Source organism: Paraphaeosphaeria sporulosa (assembly GCF_001642045.1).
Source record: "Paraphaeosphaeria sporulosa strain AP3s5-JAC2a unplaced genomic scaffold CC84scaffold_6, whole genome shotgun sequence".
NCBI classification, from domain to species: Eukaryota; Fungi; Ascomycota; class Dothideomycetes; order Pleosporales; family Didymosphaeriaceae; genus Paraphaeosphaeria; species Paraphaeosphaeria sporulosa.
In genome coordinates this window covers 2451408-2464132 of record NW_017253365.1, presented here as the reverse complement: position 1 = coordinate 2464132, position 12725 = coordinate 2451408, and the positions used below count along the sequence as shown (strand labels likewise).

The window sequence follows — 12725 nt, the reverse complement described above, 5'->3', positions numbered from 1 at the left end:
CGCTCCCGACATCCAGCCGCAGGGGCCTGGCCATGCAGCTGAATCGCACGGCGTAAAGATGCTTGATAGGGCCCAGTGAGGCTTGTTGCTGAGAAGCAGCCACCAGTGACGTGCGCCTTGAAACGCACATTCTTCCCGGGCCCAGGCGAGTGGAATTCACTTCTCGAGATTTTACGCCGGGAAGCGTGAGATACCTCCGAAGCACGCAAGTCGCGAGGCTGATGATGCTTTGGATGGTGCGAGTCGATGTCGTGATGCCTTAGGCTGCTTTGTTGTGGTAGGTTGAGGGAGGAATTGCGTGATTGGCCCCTGGGTAAAACGACATAGAGTGCGCGTATGCTGCGCTCGGCTACCCACTGCGGGTAGGGAGATAAGGCCAAAAGACGCGGTCCGTGTTGCGACTGTCTCATCAACTGCTAGTGAACAAGCCTCAGAAAGGTTAGCCCCGCAGATGGGGTTGGGGTTGTATGAAGGTCGCCACCTCTGGGAATTTAGCTCCACCGAGAACCGCCCAATGTCGCAATTTGTGCATGTTTGAAGCAATCCAGCCATGCTATGATTGAACAGTGGCACACAGCCGAGCCCGCGGAGTGGCAATGGACCAAGAGACTTTCTTTTACTGTTGCGATGCCGCTCTGGTCTTTATAGCGAATTCGGCTTGGCCATACCGTTGACGTAGCTGCCGACAGCCGTCTGCGAATCGATGCCAGATCATCAGATCACAATGAGGGGTTTACAAGCTAGCGATTAATCATTGCGCCGCTATTCCCGGATGCATAACTCTGTGTACCGTAGTAGTCCGGAGCAAAGCGCGTATATATAAACGCAGCGCGACCTTGTCGGGTAGCAGAGTAAGCTAGGACTACTCACAAAAAGAAACCACAATTTGCACCATGGCTCCCGCTCTTGTTGAAGTGCCGCTCCCCGAGGCTACCAACTACGCCAAGTCTGGAACTGGCGCATACAAGGTATGTATACAGGTCTTCCATTGGGTTAGTTTTCGCTAAGTAATGTAAGGATGCGTTTGCAGCTGGGCCGAAACACTTCAAGGCAGATGCTGAATTGAAGGGAACCGAGAAACACCCTCCGGCCAAATACCCCAATTACTTGCCGACGTGGACCGACAAGAAGTACGTGCTACCCACCCTGATCTTACCACCAGCAGTAATTCACCTGGTGTGAAGGTACCCCCCTCTTGAGCCTTTCGAGCATTACGAGCATGGCAAGGATGCAGACTCGAGCTTCTCAAACCTTCTCAAAGATGCTACCAAGGTGGACGATCTCACAGCGAACATTGGCGCTGAAGTTCACGGCGTGCAATTAAGCAAGCTCACAGACGCCGGCAAGGATGAGCTAGCACTGTTTGTGGCTCAGAAGAAGGTCGTGGGTAAGAGATGATGAGGCGTGACCTGTATGATCTGGCTTCTGACAAGAAACAGCTTTTCGTGATCAGGACTTCGCAGACCTTCCCATCAGTGACGCTCTGAAGATTGGAGGTTATTTCGGACGTCACCACATCCACCCGACCTCTGGTGGTCCGGAGGGTCATCCCGAAGTACACTTGGTTCACCGTAGTGCGGACGACACCACCTCCCGGGACTTCTTTGAAGAGCGCACGAACTCAGTTACATGGCACTCCGACGTCACGTACGAGAAGCAGCCGCCGGGAACCACCTTCCTCTATCTCTTGGACGGACCGGCCGCAGGTGGAGACACACTTTTTGCCAATCAGGCGTTGGCATACCGTCGGCTTTCGCCCGAGTTCCAAAAGAGGCTCCATGGCTTGAAGGTCGTTCACTCCGGTAAGTGATGAAGTTGGAGCCTGTTCAGATAGAGACTAATCAACGAACAGCTGTTGAGCAGGCTGATAACAGCAGAAACCGCGGAGGCATCGTTCGCCGAGAGCCTGTCACATCCATCCACCCTCTCGTGCGCACACACCCCACGACCGGCGAGAAGGCGCTCTTCATCAACCCGCAATTCTCCCGCCGCATCGTCGGATACAAGAAGGAGGAGAGTGACTATCTCCTAAACTTCCTGTACGACCATCTCGCGAAGGGCCAGGACTTTCAGGCTCGTGTAAAGTGGGCTCCAGGCACAGTCGTGGTATGGGACAACCGAGTCACAGCACATTCTGCTCTTCTGGACTGGGAAGATGGAGCGCGGAGGCATCTTGCTCGGATTACCCCGCAGGCTGAGGCTCCTTACGAGACTCCTTTCGAGGGCTAGAGTAATCTAGAATGTAATGAACGCGTGTATAACAAGCCACTCCGTCGCTCTCGGTCGAGACGCGTCCTCATCTTCAGGAAGACCGAGATGCTCAGGGGTTTCACGATTTCCATGTAGCGCGCTCGCGATTTCCTCGTGCAATGATGTGGATGCCACAAACTTGGGAACACGCGCTACCTGCGTCTGCCAGAGCCAAGTAAAGCAAGCGACCACGAAGACAGAAGCTCAGTGAAAAGATGTGGGACGATTGTGAGGCAAGTACACAAGACAGCCGGCGGGTGGTACAGCGCGTCGCGAAGGGAAAAGATGGAGACACTGGGAGTGAGTGCACTACCGGTAATCTAGATTGGGGCGGATCACGTGGATAATGTGCCGGCGCAGGGGACGCGTCGCCCCAAAACCCTGCCCAGCTGTATGTTGTAGTGCTTGGGTAGGAACCAATCCACATAGACACGAGTAATCTTCCATCTGGTCAGCCGTCTGAGTTCTCAGATCGTTGGTCGTCAGCACGATAATGCATCAACCGTTGTGACGGAACCAATCCCGATCGTGTCTCAACGTCCTCCAATACTCGTTCCTTCAGTCTTTTGGAAAGAATCTCTCCGAGCACAAAGTGTTTTCGGAATGTTTTATCGTGAGCAGGAAACAAAAAGAAATTCTGCTCGGCAAACGATCAAAAAGTGCGCACCGTATCAAGGAAATTGTAACAATGGATACTATGACTTCGAAAGTTACCAATCCAAATCTCAGCAAGACATTTTCGATCGCAGTTGACTAAAAGGACTTAGAGCTAAGATTGTTGTCTTGGCGAACCCGTACATAAGATGATCAAAGTCCAAATCAACTCTTGAATCAGTCACTCTACGTCGCCGCCGTCTGCACCGCCCTGCACGCACTTCATCAGAAGCCCATCGAGCTTGAGAAGCCCCACGTCAGCCCGTATAGTTCCCTGTTCCTCAGCTTCCTCACCATCATCAGTCTCGACCTGCTTAGGCTTCGCCTTCTTGTCCAAGGCCGTGACCATATCATGCAAGTTGTTCTGATAGACCTGACCGAGCTCCTGCGCACAGCGATCACAGAGCCGCAAGCCACAGCCCTCCATCATCACAGCGCCATCTCCCTCGTCGTCCGCTCCGACGAATGGCTGGAGAGAGCAGCACTGATGCCTAGCAAGCGAGAAGCACAGTGAGCACCACCGCTGTAGCTCGTATTGCATCTGTGGAGTTCCACCTTCGACACTTATCAAAACCTCTGAAGCAGCGTGGTAATCGAGCTGGTCTTCATGGAGTTCGATATGTCGGATGACGTGATCGGAGCACACCATGATTTGGAGCCGGTGGAACGTGCATTCATGACACATGGTAGTCGCATCTTTTTCTTCGCGATGTCCGTTGCCGAACTCTGTGTAGCCTTGACCGTTGGACCATTGGATAGCGTGCACCTCTCGCTCAAAGTGTCCGACGAAGCCGAAGACAGGTATGTAGCAAAAGTCGCAGTCAAGAACAGCTTTGGGGTGGCCAGGAGGGTTGATAGAGAAGACCATAGGATGCGCGAAAGAAGTCTTGATTGTGGCTAGAAACCCTCTGTGGCCTTCCGCGTCTTCGATGAGCTCATTCTCAGAGGCTTCATCGTCTTGTGCATCGCTTTCGTCCGCTGAGCTATCTGCCTCCATATATGCAAGGTCCTCGGGGCTGAAAAAGTCGGAGCCCGGGATCGAGGTCTCGGGGGCGATTTCTTCCAAAAGAGTGCGCTTTGGGTCCTTGGGCTTCTCGCTGCCCGTTGCCTCTTCTTCAGTTTCTTTCTTGTTTTTCGCAGGATTCTCTTTCTCGGGTGGAGCTACGTCGTAGAAGTGACAGCCAATCTTCTGCTTTTTGCAGCGCTTGCACGGAGGCCTGTCCGTCTTCTTCTTGAGGGAACATCTCTTTTTCTCCTCACGACAGTGCGTGCATGATAGATACTTCCTATCCTCGCCGTAGTGGACTCGATCTAGGTCGATACGATCGGACCTGTAGCCTCTCCGCGGTCTTGCTTTGCAGTCGAGATTGTCGGCTTCGAGGCACTCGTCGCACATCGCCATTTGACTAGAGCGGAATCAAAGGGTCAGCTTAGTTCCAAATAAATGAATGTGCAATCACTTACGGTTCTCCGTTTGAGTTCTCAAACGAGCAGGTCTGTCCTTGTTCTACGCAGCGATTGCACGGCCCAAACACACCTGGGACAATAAATGGTTCGCACTGTGTCTGCATGTCCACACAATCCTGGCACGGATACTCTGCATCTATAACCATTGAACAATCATGACCATCGGAGCGACACGATTTGCAGCCTCGTACGAGAGGGTGACCTGTCAAATCGTCATACTCGCCGGTTGGGTCTGGTATATGGAGATTGCGAGTACGCGTGGGAGTGTCCTTCCGGAAGAATGCAAGAAGCTCTTCTCTTTCAGCCTCTTCTTCTGAGTCCATGATAGAGTGACCATCAGGCCAATTTTCCTGGTTATCAGTGATGTTTATCAAAGTTCCTATCGCCGCGATCTTACGCTTGAAGATGAGTTTCGGCTTGCGTTCAGCTCGATCCTCACCGCTATTGTGCTGTGACTTCCTTTTGTTTTGTTTGGCTTGTTTCGCTTGTTTCGCTATGCGAGCTTTGACTGTCTTTTTCCGCGCTTCTTCAACAGGATCATAATTTCCACTCTGGTCGATATCTATGTGCGTACTGGCAGCACCTTGTCTGTTGATGTTCTTTCGTAGGCCGTATGATTCGATAGGATCATCAGTATATGCGGGGCCCTCATTCTCTTCAGGCCTTTCGGGTTCTTTCTCGTCTGGAAGAGAGGATGAAAGCCTTTGTGCGTCATCGAGCTGAGACTGATCAAGGGCCGTGCCTAGATATGGACCAGATGTAGCCTTTTTCTCAGCCTGTTCATATTGCTGTTCCAGATTCATGCTCGAGAATCTCATACCGAGGCCAATTCCCGGTGTCGGTGGTGGCGCCTGATGAGTATCAGTCAATAAGTGTTTTCTCTAGAAGAGACTTGGTAGTCCTCACTGAAACAGCATCATCCGTTTCCAGACTAAGGCCGCCGAATAGAGACGTTCGCGGCTTCTTCGTAGGGCTCGGCTCTGGGGCATCCAAATCATCCTCGTCGTGGTCGCTCAAGCTTCGAGGCTTCTTTTTGTTTTTGGTTGATGCGCGGGGTTTCCAACTACCTCCAAACAGGTCTTCGTATTCTTCATCGTCAGAGAAACCTTTGTCGAGGAATAGGGGTTGCTGTCCGCTTTCGCCCCCTTCTTCAACGTTCATTCCGTCATTTTCGTGGGTCAAACCGAGTTCTGAAAGCAGAGAAGAACCTTTAGCCACGCCCCCCATTGTAGTGGTAGACGAGCTATGTGCGTGAGCGGGTAGTTCGTGAAGTGCGGAGCGCAACCGGGAAGCGCTCTGGTGTGTGCGAAGGTATTGGGCTAGTATAAGATGACTAAATTTGTAGCGAGCAGCAAGCTCAAGATAAGAGAGCATGGTGGTAGCCCAATCTGATAGAAAATGGTCGATGAGGTCTAGCGAGGCCAGTACAGAGCTCCGAAATAGCGAATATCTCAGGAGTGAGGACTTTACCGAAAGTAAGAGCCTAGAGGACCTTCGGGTGGGGGAATAGCGGTCATTGGTCTAGACTGAAAGGAAAGACCCTAGTCAGACAAACGGTAGGCAATGCAAGTCAGGTGGGAAGGTAATGTAAAAGTGAGAATCGCAATATCGTACGGGTAACTCTTGTGCGATGTTATAGGAAGTGAGGGAACGAAAACTATCGATCGTCATCCATATCGAACAAAAATAAGAGCGCAGAGACCGTGACGATTAGACATGGTAAAACACGCGGGCATTATGAGATAATCTCAGGCGAATGCTAAAACAAGAGAATGTTCCTTCGACAATATGGGTCCTGAAGAGATGTGAAGGGCAGATTGATATGTTGATTGGAGGGCAGTTCAAAGTGGAAGCTGTGGGATATGAAAGATTGCGAGTAGAACTGATTCGAAGAAATAGGTAAGGTCAAGGAAAGGAAGATCATAGCATTCAATTCTATGTTGAGAGGGCGTGAAGTACAGATCTGGAATCATCAATCTTGAGGGTGTCAGTAGCTTGCTGCATAAACAGTCGAAGATCCGATACCACAGGTACTCCGTAGAGGACACGTATCGATATCACTTTTCCGTTCGTGCCTTTCATGACGAAGCGTATGCAATCATGAGTTGCACATCGTGCAAACGGGGGTCCAAGGGCTACGAGGTTGATGCTCGCTTCTTTCGACGCGCACTCCGCTTGCACGTGGTCGGCTAAAGACGCACAGGCCAATCGGCTACCCTAAAATCTCGACGGCTGCTACAGCTTCCAGCTTTGTCAACGCCTTCACTCGCCACTCATGTCTTGCCAAAACGCGTTCCTCGCCCAGCTGAGGGCGACGCGTCTAGCCCTAGCATGGCGCGACAAGTGCAGCTGTTCTTGATCCGCCACGGCGAGACTGTCGACAATGTTGCCCAGCTATAGTACGTACAGCTTCACGACATGTATCCTACCTCAAGCTAACTCGCACAGTGCTGGCAGTAGAGACTCAATGCTCACGAACCACGGCTACCAGCAAGCCATCCGCCTGGGGTCGCATTTCTCGAGCTTAGGACATTCCTTCACCCACCTGTTTTCTTCACACCTGCAGCGCGCTGCAAAGACGGCTGGATTGATTCGAGAAGCACAAGCCAAGCGTGATACCAATGGCTCGCAACAAAAGGTCCCGGACGTGGTTGAGTTGTCCTGCCTGATGGAGCAAGACTTCGGCTTTTACGAAGGCAAAAAGTTCTATGAACGCCCGGCGGATGGCAAGCTGTCGGGCAAGGACAACCACCGACAGGCACACAAAGACTCCGAAGGTTTCGTGGACATCGAGTCGAAAGCATCTCTCGCTCGGCGCGCTGACGCGTTTCTGGATGGCCATCTGTTGCCGCTGGTGAACAGCCCGACGGGACCATCCGACCTGGTGGTTGGGATAGTCTCCCACGGCATTATGCTGTCTTCTCTATGGAAACGCATCCTATTGCGTCTTCCGGAGAAGAGCGTGAAGCTGGCTCCTGGGCTTGCAGCCTCTGGCCCTGTTACGCTCGAGCATCTGGGAGGGTGGTCCAATACGGGCTTTCTGGAGTTGCGTATGTCGCGCTCTGTCCCGGTACCACTAGCGCCTGCACCGTCTGCAACCACGGACGAAATTAGTCCAGAAGTCGCTCCGCTTATTCTAATCGCGCCACCTCGTTCCGAAGAATCCAGCAACAGTGAGGCCGTGTCCACAGAGGATCCCAAAGTAGTCACTAGGACGCTTTTACAAGCGCCGACTACGTCTGGGTTGCGGAAGCTCGATTCTGACTGGTCCACGGTCATCCTCACGATCAATGGCAAAGAACACCTCAAAAATTTGAAACGCACAGGTGGTGGTGTGGGTAGCTCTCGCCACGATGCCTCGCAAAAGAACATTGACAGCTTTTTCAAGCGAAGAAAAGTTGAATAAATGTCCAGTGCCTTTCTATATCACGGCTCTTTCGATTTGAAACGGTAAGCCACCATCCCTTTTTCCTCTTCCATCCCTTTGCTATGATGAAAAAACAATTATTCACAGACCTGTTCTGAATTTCTTTGTTGACTCATATTGATCCAACTGCTGTCTGACCACGCAAAATAATCCTATCTTTCATATCATCTCATCTCTGCTCAAGGATTCTGCTAACGCGGACAATTAGATCCACTCATGTGTCGGCGTACCTGTCGTGACGCGCGACTTGCACTGTTATTGACCAGGACACCAATGCATGCGATGCCCATCTCGCAGCTTCTAATTTTTGGTCCAGCCATATAGAAATCCGCTTCCAACCATGGTGCTCACCAACCCGTGGACTCACCCACATCTTGTGACCCGGTCCGACGCTTCGCAAGCTGCTCGTGGTACCCCATGGCAACGTGGATTTAGACATGATTTGTTGACCCCGTCAAAGTCTCGCCGACGCTCTACTAGTGTTTCACGGTGTATGTTCATTACGGCCGTAACTCGTGCGTATGTAAGCCGTGTTCGCAAGTCTGTCAGGTTCTCCGCCCCTGCGTAAGCACGAATCTCCGAGTAAGCCTCGTAGATACTAGTGAGATTGCGTGGCTTTCAAGATCTCGTCGAATTTTTTCCCAAACTGTAAAGTATTTTCCGTCATCGCCTCCAGTGCACTATCTTTATTGCGATGCTTGGACAATATTTTCAGTTCCACGATCCGTCCGGTGTGATATTGAACGAGGTCGCTTAACAATACCTTTACAAGGCCATGGCAATGTGAACGTAGCGTAAATCTTTGTGCTGTATAAAGTGTCGGTACTGGGCAGAGCAAGTAGCATTGAATTGATAGGACTTTCCAAACGCTCCAGGCTTTGTTTTTACGTTAAACATCTTCATATCCCTGTTCTTGATCTCATATTGCACCATGCTTAACCCATCGCTCGCCGTGGCGGTCACACTCCCGCTCGTCATATCTGCAAAGCCAGTTGTTGCCCACACATCTATCGACGACCCCGTCTTCAACGCACCCGTCTTGACGCACTTCCTGCACATGAATGCCTTGACCAGCTTTCCAGTGAATATATCCGACATCGATGGAATCAGAGGACGCTACCCCAACGTCGGAGGTACTCGCAGTCCCCTGCGCCTCCACTGCAACTCTTTTCTGATGCCTACACACAGGAAACCTGACCGGCGCTATCACCGGCACAATCGTCAACATGGGTGCCGCAACGGAATGGTTCCCCATCCTCCTCAACGAGACAGCAAGTGTACGTCTCCCCCCTCTCCCACTCCATCTTTTTCTTCTGTACATCTGCCTGACCACACAACTCAAATAGTTCTACACCAACATCTGGACCATCAACGCCACCGTCCCCTCCCTCACCCAATCCAAACCTATCTCCGTCCCCAAACAAAATCGCAAGCAAAGACCAGGACAATACGGCGCCCGCCCCGGCGACAACACGCCCTCTCCCCCTTCTTCCTCCCCAGCAAACGAATACACAACCATCTACCTCACCGCCTCCGCACATCTCACCTACGCCAACGAATTTCTCCACGGCTTCGGCCCCGTCACGGTTTCCTCTTCGCACCCTGCGTTCCTGGACCTTAATGTGAGGAGCTTCTATGCGGAGATTGAGGCGGGGTATCGGACGGGGCTGGGGAGGATTGATGTTTTTGAAGTCAAGACGGAAGGGAAGCGGGATGGGAGCCCGATTGAGGCGCTGTTGCCGCCTGGGGTGGAGGCATAAGTGGTAAGAAGGGGTGTAGAGGGTTCAGGACTCAGGAAGGAAGTGAGCAGGGTGTAGGGAGGGATATGCTGCTTATAGTGGGTGGTGCTTGTGCGTGAGGGAATGTGTGAGGGGGAATAGAAAGTGTTCGGAAGGGAGGAGGTAAGCGGATATGTAAATTTACTTGGTTTGGTACTGGGTTGTAGGTTGTTCTTGTACGTTGAACGTATCACCGTATGGCCCAGGGCGTTAGGTCTCATAGATTATGCGTATGAGAGTGGTCGAGCTGTCTTGCAGCAGGTGCATGGTGGTTAGGTACAACCCTTAAGCCTCTTCCAGCAACCGATTTCGGAGCCGGGTTTCGAATTTCGCCTCATGCCACGACTTCCCCCCTAGGATCAGCAAGCAGTGATTTTTCTTCTTCCTCGTCGGCTGCGAACGCAGACAGCACTACATTCTGGCAATGGGATCTCTCGTCCTTTACGTGATCAAGCCCATGTTTAAAACTTCGGGCACAAGAGCAGCAAATTTCTACGTACTATACTTTAGATGACGAGGATACTCATATTGTTGGAATGAAAGCGCACCAGCCAACCCCTTCAAAGTGCTCTTTGTGCCAAACAGCCACAGCCGTTCGCCCACTTCCAGTTCTCGCATCCTCTACTAAACCATTGACCTCATCCAAGCGCCAAAAAAGACGTTGCAGTACTCTAGTCCAAGCCACCAGTTCACACTGCGTCTATCCGTTCCCGACAATCCTCCCAACGCTGCCTTCCGCAGAAAGAGAAAGATTCCTGGCGTTCCTTCCACAGGGTCATAAAAGTGCAAAAAGCGAATGCTGCGAATCAAACGCAGAACACAAGACAATCTTGATAAGAGTGACTCAGCCGAGGTTTGAACTCGGGACCTTCAGTGGTCTAACGAGATGTTAGACTGACGTGATAACCAACTACACCACCGAGCCTTTTGATTGGATGACAAGGTGGTCAAATTGTAAATATATAAAGTTACAATAATTGAGAAAAGATAGATGGAAAGGGGAGTCGCAGGCTCGAAGAGTGGGCGCACAGAGAGGATAGATGTGGGGTTCGTATGGAAATTTCATAGATGCCGGGGCGAGTTTAGCGGGATGTCAAATCCAGACTCCAGACTAGCACTACCCAGCGCCGGCCGAGTTTAGCACTAGTCTACGCACAGAGAACAGCGCTCTCGATTAAGCCGTTGTGCTTCGATCTTTACAGCTTTCAGCTTCGTTGGTATTGAACACTGGCTTGCCACTGCGACCTTAGTGCGTAGGATCAGGGCGTGGCAAGCGTGGAGGATGTAGCACGCTCAATCATTCAAGCAATAGGTAGTCAGGAGGCACATGCTATGAATTCGGTGCTGCTTACTTCGTTTCGTACACTTCGTCTTACTACGGGCCTCTCCTCCTCTCCTCTCCTCTCATCTCATAGTAAATGAAATAGGGCAATCCGTACCCATCTAGAGAAATTACAATGTCGGAAGCCAGCCCAGAAAACGCCGCTGTCTTCATGCTGATCATGCATGCTGATCGCGGATAATCATGTCGTCCGCTGATACTGGTGTTGGTACTGAGATAAGTACCGGAGCCGCCTGTGGTATACCATGAAAACGCCGTGGAATGCAATCAATGAACCGAAACAGGCGCCATGCCCAACTCCCCTCCTCACCCTCTCCGCCTCCTGTGCTGCTGCTCTCCGCTGGACTATGTTCGGTGCCCTGCTACGGCGAGCCCTGCGCGAGCGGTGTAGGCGCAGGCGGACTCCCTGCCTTCCCCATGCTCAGCTTGAGCTTCTTCGCCTTGGGCGCGCCCTCGTCGACCGACTCGGAGGGCTCACGTTCCCGCTTCTCAGACATGTTGCTGTCTCTGCGCTCGGTGGGGTTGCCCGTCTTGAGCTTGATCTTCACGCTGCTGCCGTTGGGGGTGCCTTCCTTGGACAGCTTCTCGCGGTCCGCTTTCTTAACGTACGAGCTCTTTGTTTTCTTCTTCTTTCTTTCCGGGGTGTCATTCTCGCCGTCGGAGGCGTCGGCGTTGTCGCGCAGGTTCTTGACCGGGCTGATGCCTTTAGCTTTGGACTTGGGGATCGGGCCGTCGCCCTGCGAGCCCGGTGCTGGCGTCCCCATGCGGCTGCCCAGCGGGGTGTTGCCGCTGCCGCTGCCGTTGACGCCGGAGATCTTGGCCATGGCGGCGCGCGAGCTCTGGCGGCCGCTGATGCCGAGGCATTTGTCGAGGTGGTGCGCAAAACGTGTGATGAGTAGACTGCGCTTACACTTGGGACACGTGTGCCATGGTATGTAGCTGGCGGGCTTGCCACCAGTGTTGAGCTTGATCTCCTTGCCCTGCGTCCCGTCGCCGGCGTTCATGTCAGTGTCCTGCGACCCGGGGGTTCCCACGCTCTCCTTGTCCTGCTGTTTTTGCTGCTGTTTGAGTAGCTCGCGCTCCTTCTTGCTCTTAGCCATGTCCGTGGGGAACGGATTCCCGTAGACATCGTGCCCCGAGCGCTGCACCCACGGATACAGCATGCAGTACTCGCGGGTCAGGTCTGGCTGCTGCATGCCTTTGCCCATGATGGGGTGCATCAGCCGCGGCAGCTTGCAATGCGGGCATATGATCTCGGGAGTCGTCTTGAGCGGATTGCCCTTGAGGAACACCCGGCCGTTCTCGTAGAGCGCAGCGTCGGTTTCAGCGGTCGGCAGGGATGGCTGCGACTGCGAGTTCTTGATCGAGGGCGGCTCGATGTTGGCCAGGGCGAGGGATTCGGCAGAGGTGGCGGCCGACTGCATGCGCAGCTGTTTCTCGGAGCGGTGGCACGAGAGCGCCGTCTGGTATATTATGTTGTGGATGAGCGACTCGAGGATGTCGCGCGTCTGTGTTGCGCACGCAGCGTTAGCAATGGTTCTGTGCAGCATCGCAGCGCCGGTGCAGCGTGCAGGGCTCGCGGCCTACCAGGTCCTCCAGCATGCCGGGCGCCAGCGTCGCAGCGCCGGTGCCGTCGCCCTCGTTGCCGTCCGCCGGTCTGTCCTCGGACATGGTGGGTGGTATGTCCTTGGGTTAGCACATCAAACCGCTGGGTGAACTGGTCCGAGGCCCTGAGACAGTTGGCAGATGAAAGTAGCTAGGGGATCAGATGCGGAGTTAGCACTCCCGCCGCCACGCGACCCTCTTT

At 52.9% G+C, this 12725-nt stretch overlaps 5 protein-coding genes and 1 non-coding gene across 6 annotated transcripts; 3 read left to right on the top strand and 3 right to left on the bottom strand.

The window, feature by feature from the left end:
* Positions 1-638: 638 nt before the first annotated feature.
* CC84DRAFT_1165541 (TauD-domain-containing protein) lies at positions 639-2253 on the top strand. The gene is made up of 5 exons (XM_018178741.1): positions 639-968; positions 1018-1130; positions 1185-1387; positions 1440-1802; positions 1853-2253. Exons 1-5 carry the CDS (start codon positions 894-896, stop codon positions 2227-2229), a joined length of 1131 nt encoding a protein of 376 aa, XP_018035593.1. The 5' UTR covers positions 639-893; the 3' UTR covers positions 2230-2253.
* Positions 2254-2994: 741 nt separating this feature from the next.
* CC84DRAFT_1165540 (uncharacterized protein) lies at positions 2995-4310 on the bottom strand. Its single transcript, XM_018178740.1, has one exon. The coding sequence runs from the start codon at positions 4304-4306 to the stop codon at positions 3086-3088; it is 1221 nt and encodes a 406-aa protein (XP_018035592.1). The 5' UTR covers positions 4307-4310; the 3' UTR covers positions 2995-3085.
* Positions 4311-6702: 2392 nt separating this feature from the next.
* Positions 6703-7777, top strand: CC84DRAFT_1094648 (phosphoglycerate mutase-like protein; the record flags this gene model as incomplete). Its single annotated transcript, XM_018174573.1, has 2 exons — positions 6703-6770; positions 6820-7777. 2 exons carry the CDS (start codon positions 6703-6705, stop codon positions 7775-7777), a joined length of 1026 nt encoding a protein of 341 aa, XP_018035591.1.
* A 952-nt stretch (positions 7778-8729) lies between these two features.
* On the top strand, positions 8730-9558 carry CC84DRAFT_1177308 (uncharacterized protein; the record flags this gene model as incomplete). Its single annotated transcript, XM_018180276.1, has 3 exons — positions 8730-8931; positions 8987-9075; positions 9145-9558. The coding sequence occupies 3 exons, from the start codon at positions 8730-8732 to the stop codon at positions 9556-9558; spliced, it is 705 nt and encodes a 234-aa protein (XP_018035590.1).
* Positions 9559-10416: 858 nt separating this feature from the next.
* Positions 10417-10501, bottom strand: CC84DRAFT_t57. The gene has a single exon. It is a non-coding gene; the product is annotated as a tRNA-Val (tRNA).
* A 397-nt stretch (positions 10502-10898) lies between these two features.
* CC84DRAFT_1165538 (uncharacterized protein) lies at positions 10899-12667 on the bottom strand. Its single transcript, XM_018178739.1, has 2 exons — positions 12506-12667; positions 10899-12426 (listed from the first exon to the last, which is right to left on the bottom strand). Exons 1-2 carry the CDS (start codon positions 12587-12589, stop codon positions 11281-11283), a joined length of 1230 nt encoding a protein of 409 aa, XP_018035589.1. The 5' UTR covers positions 12590-12667; the 3' UTR covers positions 10899-11280.
* Between the last annotated feature and the right edge of the window lie 58 nt (positions 12668-12725).